This window comes from Terrapene carolina, unplaced genomic scaffold, assembly GCF_002925995.2.
Source record: "Terrapene carolina triunguis isolate 2854851 unplaced genomic scaffold, T_m_triunguis-2.0 Scaffold132, whole genome shotgun sequence".
Taxonomy (NCBI): Eukaryota; Metazoa; Chordata; order Testudines; family Emydidae; genus Terrapene; species Terrapene triunguis.
In genome coordinates, this window is record NW_020664483.1 from 7,802,913 (window position 1) to 7,821,563 (window position 18,651).

Here is an 18,651-nt window from a genome sequence, read left to right on the forward strand (position 1 = left end):
TCTTTCCCATGGCAGCGCACCCTTCTGGTAACCCTGGACTTGAACTCTCTGAATGTTTTCTTCTGCAGAAATATTAACTGGTATTTTAAACTTTAGAAGCAATTAGCTAATGCCTTGTTGCACTCTCATAGCACATTATGAATAAACATAATGAAAAATATAGGTAGTTAAAGTGTTTTGCTAATTAAGGAAAGTCCATGACAAGAAAATTATAGATGAATAAAGAGAACCTAACTTGCTTCACCTGCGGAGGTGCTACTAATATAATCAGTAAAAAAAAGTTTGCCAAAGAGCTAAATCAACTTTATTTCTGCCTGAGACTGACAGAAAATCAAAAATAAACTTTTTAAATAAATGTACTACATTAGGAATAATAACCAGATACAAACATTAGATCCCATCATTTTGTATGTATAGTTGGGATTATGTTTTTCAGTGTGCTTACTGACCTGTAACTGTCAGGATCGCCTCTGGAGCCTTTTTTAAAAATTGGTGTTACATTAGCTACCCTCCAGTCATCTGGTACAGAGGCTGATTTAAATGATAGGTTACATACCACAGCTAATAGTTCTGCAATTTCACATCTGAGTTCCTTCAGAACTCTTGGGTGAATACCATCTGGTCCTGGTGACTTATTACTGTTTAATTTATCAGTTTGTTCCAAAACCTCCTCTACTGATCCCTCAATCTGGGACAGTTCTTCAGATTTGTCCCCTAAAAAGAATGGTTTAAGTGTGGGAATCTCCCTGACAGTCTCTGCAGTGAAGACCGATGCAAAGAATTCATTTAGCTTCTCAGCAAAGGCCTTGTCTTCCTTAAGTGCTCCTTTAGCATCTTGATCATCCAGTGGCCCCAGTGATTGTTTGGCAGACTTCTTGCTTCTGATGTGCTTAAAGAAAAATTTCTGTTTGTTTTTGTGTCTTTAGCCATTTGCTCTTCAAACTCTTATTTGGCCTTCCTAATTACACTTTTACATATGACTTGCCAGAGTTTATGCTCCTTTATATTTTTCTCAGTAGGATTTGCCGTCTGATGTTTAAAAGATGCCTTTTTGTCTCTTAACTCCCTCTTTACTCTTTTTTATAGCCACGGTGGTATTTTATTTTATTTTATTTTTGGTCCTCTTACTGTTGTTTTTTATTTGGGGTATACATTTAGTTTCAGCCTCTATTATGGTGTTTTTAAAAAGTTTTCATGCAGCTTCCAGACATTTCACTCTTGTGACTGTTCCTTTTAATTAACTAGCTTCCTCATTTTTGTGTAGGTCTCCTTTTTTGAAGGTGAATACTATCGTGGTGGGTTTCTTTGGTATTTTCCGCCTTACAAGGATGTTGAATTTAATTACATTATGGTGGCTATTCCTGAGTGGTTCAGCTGTATTCGCCACTTAGACCAGATCCTGTGCTTCATTTAGGACTATATCAAGAATTGCTTCTCTTCTTGTGGGTTCCGGGACTAGCTGCTCCAAGAAGTAGTCATTAATGGTGTCTAGAAATTTTATTTCTGCATCCCGTCCTGAGGTGACCTGTACCCAGTCAATATGGGGATAGTTGAAATCCCCCGTTATTGTTGGGTTTTCTGTTTTTGTAGCCTTTCTAATCTCCTGGAGCATTTCACAGTCACCATCACCATCCTGGTCAGGTGGTCTGTAGTACATTCTTACTGTTCTACTCTTATTATTGAAGCACGGCATTTCTATCCAGAGAGATTCTATGGTAGAGTTTCAGTCATTAAAGATTTTTACTATATTTGACTTTATGCTTTCTTTCACATATGGTGCCACTCCTCTGCCAGCATGACCTATGCTGTCACTCCTAGATATTTTGTACCCTGGTATTACTGGGTCCCATTGTATCATTGTTCCACCAAGTTTCTGTGATGCCTATTATATCAATATCCTCATTTAATACCAGGCACTCAAGTTCACCCATTTTAGTTCTTAGACTTTTGTATACAAGCATTATAAAATATGTCAATATTTAATTGTCTGCCTTCGTGTAATGTAATTGAATGGGACTCTTTTTCATTTGATTGTCTCTTCAGTTTCTACCTGTACTTTATCAACTACTGTCCTCTCATCTTTACGAGGATATACAATATGCCCCTTAATAAATCTTCCCCTAGGGATATCTCTGTGTGAACTGTGTGCTCCTCTGCACCTGTCAGCTTTCCTCCAGCCCTTAGTTTAAAAACTCCTCTATAGCCTTTTTAATTTTACATGCCAGCAGACTGGTTCTGTTTTAGTTTAGGTGGAGCCCATCCTTCCTGTGTAGGCTCCTCTTTTCCCAAAAGGTTCCTCCTTCCTAATACAGACGCTCTCCGGGTTACGCAAACCCAACTTACGGAAATCTGCACTTACAGAAAAAGTTCTGTAAGTTCCATAAGCTTAATTGCGTAATTGTCAGAGATACATTCCCGACTTACGCAAGGCGTTCCGGAACGGAACCCTTGCATAAGTCGGGGAGCATCTGTAAAGCAAAATCCCTGCTCTGAATACCATCGTCTCATCCATGCCTTGAGACCCTCCAGTTCTGCCTGTCTAACTGGCTCTTCATGTGAAATTGGAAGCATTTCAGAGAATGTTACCATGGAGGTCCTGGACTTTAATCTCTTACCTGGCAACCTAAATTTGGACTCCAAAACCTCTTTCCCACCTTTCCTTTTGTCGTTGGTACCTACATGTACCACGACCTCCAGTTTCTGATCAACACTGCACATAAGTCTATCTAGATGTCTCAAAAACCATGTAGATGTCTCACAACCTTCACACCCTTCAGGCAATTCACCATGCGGTTCTCTCAGTCATCACAACCCAACTATTTATATTTTTAATAATTGAATCCCACATTACTGTTCCCTGTCTCTTCCTAATAACTGAGGTCCTCTTCCTTGTAGGGGTATCCTCAGTGTGAGAGGATACCATGACATCAGTTGTAAGGAGAGTCCCAACTATAGGATTGTTTCCCTCTGTTCCAGCTTGATGTTTTCCTTCACTGAGACTTTTATCCTCCTCAGCAGCACAGAGGCTGTCAAACTGGGGGAGGTACTGCTCTTCTATGTCCTGAAAAGTCTCTTTTTTGTACCTCTCTGTCTTCCTTAGGTCCTTAGTTCAGACCCTCTGGTCTCGAGAGCCTGTACTTGCACTCTGAGGGCTCTGAGTAGCTTTCACCGAATGCACACACATACCTCCTGCCCACAAGGGCATGCTAATACATGCTGCATTCAGTGCAATAAACTGGATAGGCCCCACTCTGTTGCTGGACTTCAGCCTGCATTATTTTTACTCTTCGGTAAAGATTGAGTAAACCTTGGACACGCTGTGTTCTGACTGAAAAGTCTACATTTCTTCTCAGTCTGTTTTTCTCCTCTCCCAGCAGCGAGTTGACATCATCTCTGTGTTTCTCTTCTTGCCGTCACGCTCCATTCGCCACACCTCCTGCTTTTATATTCCTTTGCCGTTTGTGTCTGAGGTGTGAAAACCTGTCATTAACTTGTTTATCCATGAGGCCTGCTTTGGTTCAGAGCACAAACCATAATATTCCTCATCTACAACATATTTGAATAGGCTTATTATTCTGTCTCCTTTCCTACGCAATTTACCGTTGTACCCAATATTTAAAGAAGCTCAGCATCCCGTGAAAGACAGTTTTTCTATTTCCTTCCAATTAACATGTGGTGCTTCAAAATATTCCTTCGAACCAGGGTAAGCATTCAGTAGATACATATAAGCCATGTAATACCTATCAGAAGATGTCCTTGTTAGATTAATGTCTACTAGCATGTTGATATTCCTCCTGTGCTGAGATCTCCCTATTTTCCAAGATAAATGGTCATTTTTACACTCTGACATTCATCATCCTGCTATAATAAACCCCATTTATATAGGACAATCAGCACTTAGTTTGTCACTCAGAGGGTATTTGTGTTTTGAAGAACGGTAGCATGAATAATAATTGCATTTACTTAACGGGGGAAAAGTTTACATGAGAGCTAAATGGGAGCTGCTATTCTATCTGTCTTTCACAGATCACAAGTGATTCAATTCACTAGAGAGATTTCATTGTGTCTTAACTTTGCTGAAGGAATGCGACTGTTGGTTTTCATTTAACCCAATAGGGATCTGATTCGCTTGGCCGATTTTTATATCTATAACATTCTGAAAAATTTTACCTTTGAAAGAAGCTTACGCTTTCAGATTGTGCTAGCCCTCTACAAAGGGGTGAATGTCACCCTGTTTGACTTCAAAAAAATTCTTCCATCCAGCTGTCATTGTCTAAAGTCTGTAAACTCTTCAGGGCATTGTTCTGAGTTTGGAAAGCACCTAGCACAGAGGCTCTCAAACTTTAGAAGCCCGAGGACCCCCATTTTGATTTAAAATTTTTCGGGGATCCCCAAACCCCCCCGCCCCCCTGCGCCGCAGACCCCAGTTTGAGAAATGCTGACCTAGCACATTGGTTGGCACTGCTGCAGTCTAAATCATCAGAAACCAAGAGATAAACAAATATCCTGAAACAGGTTCTTGCTAGAGATTGTGTTACCAGTACCAAAACTCAGTTGCTATATTTAACTGCAAGATTAATTAAATATCTCTTCACTATTCAGAAATGGTGTGCATTTGTTTGTACAACGCTGCTCCTAGAGATTAATATTGCTATAAGAGCACAAGACTGGAAATCCTGCAAACTAAATCTATCTGAATTATAACTTTCAATTAAAATAATATGTTTTATTATTTTCTTAAAAGGTCTCTTGGGACATGGGGGGAGGGAAGGGAGTGGAGTAAAAGTACATTGTTCTGTTATACGTGATGGTGTCGTTTCCAATTATTCTGCTTGAATTCTTTGTGGGGGAAGAAATCAGTTGAAATCCTTTTCTTCCCACTTTGGGCCTGATCCAAAATCCATTAAGATCACTGACTTCAGTGGACTTTGGATCAGGCTCTATGGCTGTGATTAAGCAAAGCACTTATAAGCACATGATTAACTTTAAGGGGGCCAGGTGGGTGGGAAACTTTAAGAGGCCCTGATAATCTGTCCTCTTCGCTGCACCCATCCAGAGATCAGGCTTATTGGAAAATCAAGGTCAAGTCTTTCACTGTTCCCAGAGGTGATAACTTCGGATATTTGCAGTGAGGAATGAACCAGGCCAGAAATGTAGATGATGCTTAAAATGTTCACGTCTCTCAAAATGCAAGTTATTTTGCAAATCAGATATTTACTGCCTCACAATATATTTACTTGCAGGATCCAAAATTGCGCGAACTGTTGGATGCTGGGAACCTAGGAGGTCGGCTGGAGAATCGAATGATAACTGTTGTCTATGGTCCAGACCTGGTCAATATATCATACTTGAACTTAGTGGCATTTCAAGACGAAATAGCAAAGGTACTGTACATTCAATGTTAGCATTATTTACATTTATGAGTATTATTATTGTTTTATTTATTATTCAAATAGAGAAAAGGAGGGGATTGTTAAGATGCACTCCTGGATGAAATCAGCTTGCTGTTAGAGAAATATACTGTACTGCATCACAGCAACAAAGTGTATTCATGAGAGTATTCATGGGAAATTGTAAGCCATTGGTGTCTTTATCCTCAGAACATTGCTGGTTATTCTCTTTGCGCTGCCAGAATGAGTGTTTTGTAAACAATTGTATGTCCAAAAAATTGCCTCTGCATCAAAGAATGCATTCTGAATTTCCAATAATGATTCAATATTTATCAACACCCATCACATGTTATTTCCTGTTCTGTGGAAATTCTGGGATATCCATGATACCACCGTGTGAAAACTGTTGACTTTTTAATGTTGTCCTAGGTCAAAGTAATGAATTGAGGTTTGAGAATCTATTTATCTGCACCTGCCTATTTATAAACTGTTATGCCAGCAATGGCACATGGCTTATACACCTAACCTTTCTTGTGTGTGCAAAGGTTAGCACTGCACAAATTTTTAGCATAGCTTTTCTCCACTCTTAATCATTACCACATGTAAACACTATTTTTGTACAGTTTTACAGTACAGGCAAGTTGTATAAAATTAACATGTGTATTCAGCAAAATACAACAGATTTTTTAAGGCACGCTTTAGTTCCCTGTCTTCAAATACCTCTTAAAAGCCTACAATCATTTCATTATAATCATAGTATTTTTTTCTTCAAGGAGCTTTCCCCCAAACTGGAATTAATGGGCTATTCTTCGCCCCCACCTCCACACAAACAGACAGTCTGTTCTGGTGATGGAGTTTCAGCTCCAAGACTTCCACGGACTCAACAGGCTTCCTTATTCTTTTCATCCAGCAGATCATGAAGTCCGCTAGACTGGCCAGGGATGGTAGTCTTTATAGACTCCTGCTCTTTGTCTAGGGAAGGGGATATTTTCATTACTTACCAGCACCCTTTGGCCACTCAGCCAACCATCTTCTGAGGGAGGGCAGCCTTGGCACCAGAGACCCACCACCTGAGGAGAGCATCAACCCATGTGGGGAAGGACCTGAGCAGCAACCCATTTGTTCCTGTGAGGGTGTGGCTTACCTTTTCCCATGCAGCTGCGATTGCAAACTCCCTCTGGCTGGTTGGTTGGTTAAGCCTTCAGCCAAACCACAGGTTCCTCCCTTTCTGGGTTATGCAGAAGTATAAACAAAACAAGTAACAGTAGTCTATGCAGCGCTCTTTGGGAACACCGGTCTGGAGTATATAAAAAATGCAGAACGGTTACTTCACGGTACATTGTACAGCTAGGCTGCTAAGAAACCCAACACAGTTTTATTCTTCATGGGAGGAAGCACTTGAAATAAACATGAATAAATGGAAAAAGAATTTGAAGGAAGATGTAAAGGCATAACAAAGCTGAACTGTGCAAATCTTCTCACTCTTTGGAAGAAAGTGGAAATGAACTAACACAGGATGAGTTGTATGCCCTTCTTTTCTGTTTTCCAATCTAGCCATCCTGGGTCAAAGTTATGATCTGTTTGCTATCTGAAGGAAAAATTCAGAAATACTGTTATGTGCCCATCTCCTAGTTATTGATGGAAAGTGAAAATACAGTCAATAAAATTAGGTTCTGTGGAGGTTGAGCTACAGTAAATCCAGAGTTGATCCCTTTGATTTTAGTAACTAAGATCTGAATCAGGCCCTTAATTTATCCTTATTGATAATCTGACATATATGTAAACCAGTTGAGTTCATTTGTTACTGATCTGTGTAAGGCAGTATGTCCTGAGGGGAGGATTTTCAAAAGCATTCAGCACTGACTTAGCTCTGCTCTCATTAAAGTCATGCTAAAACTCCCACTTATTTCAGTGTGAAAATCCCACCCTGCTTGTATATACAACACTGTACTAAATAAGCCCACTAATTTTTCACAGGTCCAGTTCCTGCAATGAACTCCACAAGTGTAGATAGATCTGTGCACGCACATAAAGCCTCACTGTGGCATGGGGTCTGCTCATGTGGACCTCATTGCAGGATCAGGGCCTTATCAATGTAGGAGGAGATTTTCAAAATCCCAGATGGCAATTAGGCACCTAACTCCCATTGACTTTCCAAGGGAAGTAGGTGCCCAATTGCCATATGTGCCTTTGGAAACCTCTCTCGAGTCACTGGCATGCACAATTTGCTATTTTACCTTTTACCTGTCCTATGTTTGGGCTTGGCAGAATTCGATTTTTATTTTTTGCTGTTTTCTGCAGATAACGTCTATGTTTATTTTTAAGCACTTGCTTTACATTTGTATTGATGTAAAGTTTTAAGATTGTGAAAAATTATGGGTTTTAAGCCTTTTTATTTTTATTGATTTACATTTTTAGTTGTGGAATATCATGGGCGGAATCAGGCAGTGGGGTGGGTCAGACAGCAATAATTTAATGACAGTAGATGTTGAGATTCAAAAAGTTAAAGCTTTATAACTGTAAAACACAAATTGACAACATCACATGTCAAATATACAAAGTAAATATCCTTCAGTCAAACTCTGAAAAGATCTCAAGATGCATTTGTCTCATTTCGCCTATCTGTAAATTTCAATTATTATTGACGGAAACATTTTTGTGGGTTTCTGCGCACAGTGAAATTGACGTTGATTGACATTTGCCAATAAAATCTAATCTTTTAAAGCCTGTGTATGTTATTTTTCAAGATAAAAGCCCTCACTCTGAAAAACGCAAACTAAAATTATTTGAAAAAGATCTTAACAAAGCAGTTTAAATAATCAAATTGTAATTTTTTTCTTTCGGGAGTAGGTTTATATTTCTGTAGGATCTGAGTTTATTATTATTCAAGTTTTGAAATTAGTATATTTTCAAGCCTTTTACTGGTCATTCGGTTCAAAAGGTTCAGTTCCTCACCTCCGTTTTCTGAGTTGTGATAGAATTATTGAGGATATGAGCCTAAAGCTAAGCATTTATACTGATCGTGCTTTACATGATTTGAATAAAGAACTAGAAAATTTAAAATGAAGTCACAATACACTGGTTTGCTCACATTTCTATAGGTAAAATAAATCAGTTTTAATGCTCTCTAGGTGTGAGCTGAAGGTAACAGACATGCTGGTTAATGCAGAGTGCCTGTTTGTTCCTTTTTTTGTTAGGAATCCAAGAAATGGATTAGTAGCGCAACTCTTGTTTATTTAAATGGGAGTTGTATGTGTGTATCAAGGAGCAGAATTTGCAGGGGATTCCAGACACATTGGGTCAACATCTGGGCTTGATTCTTGATTCTGGCATATATTGATGTAACTCAGAAGTAGCTTTGCTGTAACCAGTGAAATTGAGATGAGAATGAGCCCTTCTATGTTTGTTTATTTTTCTCCTTTCCCTATATGATCAAGGGCTACGTTTCCCCAGCCCAGTTTTGTCTGATCCTTTCCATTTGAACTACTCTTGAAAACCCTTGAAGCTTCTGGCTTCCTCTCCATTAACTGTCTTCAAAACATTTTTTTCTTTCTCCAGTAACCTAATCTCTGCCCCTTCAGACACCTGCTGTTTCCCATCATTATCTTTCTGATGGTTTCAGTCTTCATTTCTTGCATTCACTTCATCTTTATGCTCCTCTTCCGGAATCTGTTTTCAAAGCTATCAAAAATTCCTTCTCTTCACGTAGGAACTTATGCAGGTCTCATCCACTAGTGTGATTGATATGATACATGAGTTTTAAGTATCATCAGTCTGGTCTGAAAGAGACTCCCTTACCTTTTTTTAAAGACAGCTCTGACCACTGCATTCCTCTTTCATCTATCCTACATCCATTAGACTGTTATACAGTATCAGACTTCCCAGACAGACAAAGCTCCCAACTCTCTTATTTCCCAGTGACAGATCTTAATTTATTTTGTCTAGTGCTACATCTTTTAGGAACCTCATTTCCTTCTTTTCCATTTACTTAGAAAATGTTGAAGAGAAAGATTTAGATGTTTTATACAGATAAGGAGCTCAAAAAGGAGGGTCCTCAATATAAAAATTGGGGAAATGAACAGTACCAATAGAAAGGGAACTGAGACAGGGCTAGATCATGTGCTGGGTGTGTGGCAGTTCAAGGAACAACTGGATCTAGAGGGAAAGAGGATTGAGGGTTATGGAGACAGAGCAGGAAAGAGCAATGAACATAAATGGTGAAAGAGCAGGCATGTTGGGGTTGGTGTCCTGTTAATATCTGAAATGACGTATGTTCCCCTAGCTCTACGATGCTGACCTGGTGTCTGGCTTGCCCACGTTTTAACAATTCCATTATGCCCTTCTTGTTTCTCACAAGGATTCTATATTCTATGTCTGTGTGCAGTTTTGTTTCCCTTGCTAGTTTTGTTACTCCCCATGTGATTTGAGCTACCATCTCTTGTAGTAGATTTACTGATATGCTAACAACTCCAAAATCTCCCTCTCCAACCTAAGCCTCTTCCCCTCTGTCTCCTCCCAGATATGCCACTGTAGTGTCAAATTCATTATGTCCAAAATTGATGTTTTCAGGAACTCTGGTCTGTTTAGACGGCTGCAGGGAGGTATTTACTTCCCGGACCACAAAATACCTGTTGGGGATGTGGAGATTCCTATAGTGATCCTCGGGGACCCAGCCTACCCGCTAATGCCCTGGCTCATGAAGCCCTATACAGGCGCCCTGGACAGTGAAAAAGAACTCTTCAACTACCGTCTGAGCAAGTGCAGAATGGTGGTGGAGTGTGCTTTTGGACGTCTCAAAGGGAGATGGAGAAGCTTACTGACTCGCTCTGATCTCAGCGAAACCAATATCCCCATTGTTATTGCAGCTTGCTGTGTGCTCCACAATCTCTGTGAGAGAAAGGGGGAGACCTTTATGGCGGGATGGGTGGTTGAGGCAAATAGCCTGGCTGCTGATTACGCCCAGCCAGACAGCCGTGCGATTAGAAGAGCCCAGCGGGACGCGCTGTGCATCCGGGAGGCTTTGAAAGCTAGGTTCCTGAGTGAACAGGCTAACCTGTGACTATTAAGTTTGTTTACAGAGAAGCTGAACCTGCCCCCGTTTCTTTACCCAGTGAATGTTCACTATCCTCTCCAGTTACATACCCCGTTCCCCCCCTTCCAACACACATTTAAAAATAAAATCACTGGAAATTTGTTAATGAACACCGTTTTCTTTATTACTGTTTTCGCGGTAAAGTGTTGAAACTGGGACGCAGACTGTGGTGGGGAGCGGGTGTAGTGTAGTGATGCAAAGGACGCTTCTAAACTCGAGGAATGACAGGCTCCTGCTCCTAGAATGGTCCGCACTGGTGGACTGGTTGTTTCAACGGAGCCTGCCACCCCTCCTGTTCGGGACTCTGTGTGTGGGGGCTATGTGACTTTGTGGCAGGGGGAGGACGGTTACAGATCCCCTGCTGCGTGGCTCTGTGATCCAGGATAAGGACCGCTGCATAAGATCTCTAACCGCCCTCCCCCGCCACAAAGTCACATAGCCCCCCCCCCACAGAACATGAAAACCACCTCCCAGACTGACCAGGGTGCCTAGTGACTGCAATGTGTGTGTGACCTGCTGCTGAACCTGCCCCCGTGTCTGTACCCTGGTAAAGGTGACTGTCCTGTCCAATTACCAACCCCCTTCAAACAGACTCTCCTCTAAAAGAACATGATGGAAACAGTAATTAACAGAAACGTATTTTTTATTAGCAACTACACAGTTAGGGGATGAAACTGGACGGGGGCTTGGGTGAGGCGGGAAGGAAAGGACTTATCAAATTTTGGGGAATGACAGCCTTCTGCTACTTGAGCAGTCTGCAGGGGTGGAGTGACGGTTTTCATGGACTCTGCCGCCCCTCCTTCTTGGGACTTTGGGTGAGGGGGGTATGGGACTTTGTGGCGGGGGAGGGCGGTTACAGATAGACTGCAGCGGGGCTCTGTCCTCCTGCCTCCGGTCCTGCAGAACATCCACAAGGCGCCGGAGCGTGTCCCTTTGCTCCCTCATTAGTCCAAGCAGCGTTTGAGTCGCCTGCTGGTCTTCCTGCCACCACCTCTCCTCCCATTCAATGTGTGATCGATGGATTTGGGACATGTTCTCCCTCCACTGGGTCTGCTGGGCTGCCTCGGCTCGGGAGCAGCCCATAAGTTCTGAGATCATGTCGTCCCGTGTCCTTTTCTTTCTACGCCTAATCTGCGCCAGCCTCTGGGAGTGTGATGCCAGGGTAGGTCGGGAGACAGTCGCAGCTGTGGGATGGGAAAAAGGGAGTGAATTCCTCAGAAAGATAAATTTTTTTGTGAACAAAGAACATAGTCTTTCTCTGTGAACAAGACCATGCACAGCACCTATCACATGCACACTCAGGACAAGGTCGAATTTTCGGCCTTCGCATTCAGTGCCTGGGGTCTTGCAGTGCAGATCAGACAAGCGGGGCAGGACAGCGGAATTTGGGTAGCAGGCTGACATGGTAAGCCGTAGACTTGTGGCTGCTTAAAACTTTAATAATAGCACTGCCCTCCTTTCACGTTCAAAGCAATGCTCCTAGCATTGGCCAGTTCCTGCTGCCAGCAATTCGGCAAGCATGAACTCTGCCCCTGTCCCACCCCCTCGCGGCTGTCCCAGGGAAAGTTCCCTGTATGCTGCCCCTCTCTCGCCTCCACCGCATGGCTGTAAACCGCTGGTTACAGTTCTGTAAAGGAACAGGCAAGCAGTCCCAATACTAACATTCCCCTAATTCAAAGCAGGTCACCATGAGCGACATCACTCTGATGAGGATTTCAGAGACCGAGAAAGAACGCATGCTTCGTGAAAGCCTGCAAAGACCAGGGCCGTATGCCGCCATGCTCTGCAAGGCAATGATCCCGGAGTACTTGCTGCTAGCCTGGCGCGGAAACGTTTCCTACTACGGAGGACACAATAAAGCCGCTCTCCCAAGGAACCTCATGCAAAGGCTTTCCAATTACCTCCAGGAGAGCTTCATGGAGATGTTCCATGAGGATTTCAGCTCTATCCCCGGACATATAGACCGAATTTTACTGTAGCTGCACTGGCAAGGACTAAACAGTAGAGCGCCTAGGGCAAACCAATCATCATAAACCGGACATTGTTAGATTTTTTTGCAGTAGTTGCACTGCCAAGGACTAAAACGTTAAGCGCCTAGGGCAAACTAATCATGAAAAACCCACTGTTAATATTAATGTTCTGTTCAAAATAAATGTTTACATGTTTAAAACACTTACCGACTGATCCTTCCCCTGATTCTGGGTCCGGGTTAACGCGTGGGGACGGTTGGTAGGGGATCTCTGTGAGGGTGATGAAGAGATCCTGGCTGTCTGGGAAATCAGCGTTGTAAGCGCTGTCGACTGCCTCGTCCTCCTCATCTCCTTCCTCATCTTCCCCGTCCGCTAACATCTCCGAGGAAGCGGCCGTCGACAATATCGCATCCTCAGAGTCCACGGTCACTGGTGGGGTAGTGGTGGCGGCCGCACCCAGGATGGAATGCAGTGCCTCGTAGAAACGGCATGTCTGGGGCTGGGATCCGGAGCGTCCGTTTGCCTCTTTGGTCTTCTGGTAGCCTTGTCTCAGCTCCTTGATTTTCACGCGGCACTGCATTGCATCCCGGCTGTATCCTCTCTCTCTGTCATGGCTTTTGAGATCTTCTCGTAGATCTTTGCATTCCTTCTTTTCGATCGCAGCTCCGAAAGCACGGACTCATCGCCCCACACAGCGATCAGATCCAAGACTTCCCGATCAGTCCATGCTGGGGCCCTCTTTCTATTCTGAGATTGCATGGCCATCTCTGCTGGAGAGCTCTGCATCGTTGCCAGTGCTGCTGAGCTCGCCACGATGTCCAAACAGGAAATGAGATTCAAACTGCCCAGACAGGAAAAGGAATTCAAATTTTCCCGGGGCTTTTCCTGTGTGGCTGGTCAGAGCGTCCGAGCTCGGACTGCTGTCCAGAGCATCAACAGAGTGGTGCACTGTGGGATAGCTCCCGGAGCTATTACCGTCGATTTCCATCCACACCTACCCTAATTCGACATGGCCATGTCGAATTTAGCGCTACTCCCCTCGTTGGGGAGGAGTACAGAAGTCGAATTTAAGAGACCTCTATGTCGAACTAAATAGCTTCGTTGTGTGGACGGATGCAGAGTTAATTCGATTTAACGCTGCTAAATTCGACATAACCTCCTAGTGTAGACCAGGCCTTAGGGAAAGGTCATAGAGAGTTGATCCAAAGTCCAGTGAAGTCAGTGTTAAAACTCCACTACATTTGATTGGGCTTTGGATCAGGCCTTTAGCTAACAGTTTGTCATTTCCTCCATAAATGAGGGACAGTCCCTCATTTGTCTACATGGGGACACTCAGGAAGGTTAATCTGAATTAACTAACGGTGTGTAAGAGCATTAAATGAAATCAAATTAAGGCCACTTTAATTCAGAATAAAAATGTCTACATGAGTTTTTAATGCTGTTTATCTAATCCATGTTAAAAATTTATTTGAATTAACCTTCCTTAATGTCCCCTAGTAGATAAGCCTTAAGTGATTTATCTACAGCATGTGCCCAGATACCATATGGTCTGTGATATGTTTTTCAGTATACGTCTTTATTCTTCCAAATTTCCTTTTCTGTTAAAATAAGCAGTAAAATAAATAATAAAATAAGCAGTAGAGAGACATGCTTTAAAAAAAAAAAAGAAACGCATAAGATGTTTCATACCAGAGGATGCTGAAACATGCGACTTCAACAACATCAGATGGTAATCTTGAGCCAAAAACAAACATGCGAAAAACGTTGTCTTCACGCATATTCAGTTCTGATTTGAATTAAATGTTTTCAAAAATGTGTAGCACTTAGGTACTGTCTTTTGCCATGAAAAATAGCTCTCATCTCTCAGATTGAGATAAATGCCTGTAGGTATAAATTCTGATTCATGTAATATATGAAAGAAAAGTGTTCATTGAGCAAGAGCTCTCAAAATATACTGCACATTGTATGCTACTTACTGACTAGAGCACATAACAGCTACCTGATTTGTTAGTAAAGTTAATAGGAATGACATAAATATGAATGATGGTAACAGAACAAAGCCAAAAGGAGAGCAGGAACATATGGCTCTTTTATTATGATGGAACCAGTTTGCTTGAAATTAAAATTTGTTGCAAGATTCCATTTTTCTGCTTTTAAAAAACACCATAGCTCAGAGGATTCCAACTTGGGAGAGGAGTTTGTTGGCACGAGCAAAATCTTACTTCAAAATCTCCAGATTTATCATTTCCTTTTGCATTATGTCTATGGGTAAGTGTTCATAGTTACAACCCCACAGTAAGCAACCGTGATTCTAAGTCTGTTGTAATCTTCCCACACTAAAATACCAGCTGTTTTCTTTCTATATATAATAGCTATTCATCCCATAGAGTATTCTCAGCATGGCTTGCCTTGTGGAAAACCTATGCTGCTAGTAATGTGGGCTACCACTGTGTATTATATGTAAGACCTTGGTTTACAGTTTATACCTTTTTTTTTTTTTTTTTTACTAAAAATTTCCCAGGTTTTACAAAAGGCATTATTTGGGTGTTGTTTTAACCAATTTCTACCTGAATTTTGGAAGTGCCAGAACTCCCTGGAACTGGCTCCCTGCTCCAGAAAGAGAGATGACGGCTCGATAACCTGTGCCAGGTTACTGAGCTGTCGTCTCTCCTTCTGGAGTAAGGAGCCAGGTTAGAAGTACTGGAATGATTTGAGCACTGGTGTACATGTTGCCAATCCTATGCGCACCGCATACACATTAGCAGCTTGACAGACAGCTTGGATAGTTAGCAGCATTCAAAGCAAATAAAAGTTAGTGAACTACTTTTCATGCTAAAATGGCTCAAAAATGAAAACCTGTGTCTAAATACATTTCAGAACATACGGGTTTGTTTTATTAAGTTAAAAAAAAAACATGAAAAGAGAAGAGAGTAATATTTACCCAGAAAAATGCAAAGTGGATTTTTTTGCACTGATTTTTAATTTTTGGTATTAAACACTGGTACATTTCCAGGAATTTTTAAACTAAAAAAACCTGAGAATGAAGGGCCTTAATTATATGATGCATCATAATTCCAGATCTCAGTATTGACTGTATACAGTACCGCTTAACCAAAGAGAGCGGGTGTCCATTCGGTAGCTAAAACAACAGGACACTGCTTTGTTTCATAGTCGGATCCGAACAGAAGTCAATAGAAAGACCTCATCGATTTCAGTGAGCTTTGGATCTTTGCTCAGTGCAAAGACAGTGCATGACAGGAATGATGATGTGACCTTTGACAGCTTTCCTGATCTTGGCTTTACTGGCTGGAGCTTTTGGGGATTTAAATGAATTCCCTTGAAAATGAGAGGAAGTGATCAAGTATTATTTCTCACTCATTGCTTCACACAGATATTTGACAGGGTCAGTTATTGCTCAATCTGAGGGTTGGCGTTAGGTTGCGTGGCTCGAGTCCTGCTTCTCTTGCAAGTCTCATAGAGAAGTTAGGAAGGGAAAATATCTTGACAAGAATAACTGCATATAAAAAATGCTTGCAATAAAAATACAGTAACAGCATGTCCACTCTCAGTTCTTGGGATGCATTTGAAGTGGTATAGTTCTGTCTGACCAAAACAGAGCCCACCAGGTTTTCTTAAAAGAATATGTATCTTAAGCTGCTCAAATAACATTTTATGCTGCTGTTAAACTTTGCAGCAGTTAGTGTCACAAAGAACTTTTTAAACTGTTGTTGTTATTCGTGCTTAAACAAAGCAATGTTTACAGAATGTGGCTATTCTGAGACTGGAAAATTGAGACGCCAGGATGAAATAAAATGCTATCTTTAATATGCTTCTGCTAAAAACATAGTCACAGGAAAGTAATGATGCTAGAGGCTCTATTTTGTTGTTCTCACATCCCTTGTGTCTTAAGGTTAGACCTTACAAGGTTACTGTCAAGAAAAACAATACAACACAATCTATCGTAGGAGACAGAGGTCCAAAAGCTCTCAGCAAAGAGTATGTAAATCCAGAACAACGTTGTGACCAGCAGGGCTAGAAGTCTCTCTCTGAGATCTAGCCCAGGTGTCTGCTGTCACTGTTGGGTGTGCCAGAAAACTCAGTCATGGGGAGAAAGTTGTTGGCTCAGCTGCAGACTTGGGACTGTACAAGATCTGAACTTTTGGGGCTCCCTCATGCTGAACTTGGAGTAACCTGAGAACCAGAATCAACTTTGGGGCTGTTTGACTAGAGACCTATGTATAAAGGTATGGTATCGGAATACTTTGCCATTCTTAATCTTGATACATTCAGAATGGCAGGAGAGGAGTATTATTTCGCTGTTGGATAGACTCAAGAAGGCAGCTTGGAGAAGAGGGAGGTTACAGTAGTTTTGGTGAAAGGGAAAATTATGGTATGAATGAATGTTTGAGAAGCAGAGACAAAAGGGGTAGATTCTGGAAATGTTATAAAAACAACAAGATTGGGCAAGATCCTGGTTGCGAGAAGAAAAGGAAAGGGAGTATCAGATATAACCCTCCAACTGTCAACTTGAATGACAGGGAGTTAGCAGAGCTGTCAGTAGTGATGGAGAAAGGAAGAAAATATTGCATGTGCGGTGATGGATTCAGTGCATCCAGCATCACACATCACCAGAGCATGCAAAATTTTAATTAACCATATGATCGGGACTTCGATGGAACTATTAATGTGACTGAATCCATAGTATCCAAATGCCTGTGTCTATCCAAAACAAAATCCTGTCTCTCAACCTCAGTTAATCGCAGTAGAAGTATTCTTACTGGAAACTGATTAATTGAATATTCATTCCCCTCTCCTCTCCCGCAGGATAGTCAAATAATCAAGCCACTTCTGTATTTCCCTGCTGCTGTGGTTTCTTTTGCATATTTCTCAGGTCAATGCATAGTGGCCCATGCGAAATCTATACTTACAGACAGGGCTGCCCCAAGCAGCCAAAAAAAAAAAAGGTGGCAATTCAGCGGGAGGTCCTTCACTCCGAACAGGAGTGAGGGACCGTCCGCCGAATAGCTGGAGGTGCCGCCCCTCTCCAGAGTGGCCGCCCCAAGCACCTGCTTGACAAGCTGGTGCCTGGAGCCGGCCCTGCTTACAGATACGTTTTGACTGCATATCTTAAGGGGAAAGTGCACTATTGTTCTCTAAATATATTACTTCCCTGTGGATCATTGGTTTGTAGTGATGTATCCACCATGATGTTGGCCATCACACAGTCATAGGTATTTTTCTGTGGGCCTGATTCACAGTCCATTGAAGTCAGTGAAAAGACTGCCATTGACTGCAGTGGGATTTGCATCAGGCCCTATATGATCATATTTCAAATCTCTTTTGAAACACACGGATGTCAAATAATACCCTTTTTAAAGATAATGTCCGTAGCAAAGTTTGTGATTTATGCATAATGAAAAAGACAGGCCCTTAGTCTAGAACTTAAGCTGTGCTGGGAAATGCATGTTCAGGCTTTTATTAAACACTTTCTGTTAATAATACTCATGTTGAAACTATTTGCCTTCATGAAAATAAAGGTCTAAACAAGCACCTTTGAGAGACTGCATCTGGGCTACATCAACTGTAATTTATATCTCCCTAGGAATGGACGGACGAAGTTTTCAGTTTGGCAACAAACCTGCTGGCACACAACATGTCAAGGGATGCATTTCTGGAAAAAGCGTAAGTAGCCGTAATATTTATTGCCAAGGGTGTTACTCCTTGTTCTGAGTCATTTTCCTTTTTCTTTTGTCAGCCTTCTTACCATCTATTGTTTATACTTTGTTGGCTTGTCAGTTCTGTAAACATGGATTTTCCTCTCTTGCTGAGTTCAAAAAACTGATATCTAAAAAAAACCAGGGAAATATGATTCCTTTCACAAACTATTACCTAGGAGACATGGCTGGAATACACTTTTGAATGCCGTTGCATTCTTCCTGCTACACACACCGGGAGTGACGTCAGGTCTTGGCACTGCTGCTCAGGGTTAAAAACAATGAATTTCAGACTGACCCACTTCTCTGTTTTTTTTTTCTGTGCTATCTATTATTAGTCAAAGAATGAGAAGTACAAGATTTCCATTTTCCTCCGTCTGATCCCTCGGGTCTCGGGTCTCAGTAGAGAGAAACTGTGAATCTGTTCATCTAGATTCATTGGCAGAAAATACATTGATTCTGAGTGTTGTAGGACAAAGTACAAA

The 18,651-nt window shown here is 41.7% G+C and overlaps 1 protein-coding gene across 2 annotated transcripts in view; it reads left to right on the plus strand.

The window, feature by feature from the left end:
• Positions 1-18,651, plus strand: part of PLCB1 (phospholipase C beta 1) — a 637,760-nt gene that overhangs the window by 408,665 nt on the left and 210,444 nt on the right. For both annotated transcript variants that reach the window (XM_024192884.3, XM_024192885.2), the window contains exons 4-5: positions 5,244-5,384; positions 18,055-18,134. In XM_024192884.3, coding sequence (XP_024048652.1) covers positions 5,244-5,384; positions 18,055-18,134 — 221 coding nt within the window. The remainder of the gene's footprint in view (positions 1-5,243; positions 5,385-18,054; positions 18,135-18,651) is intronic.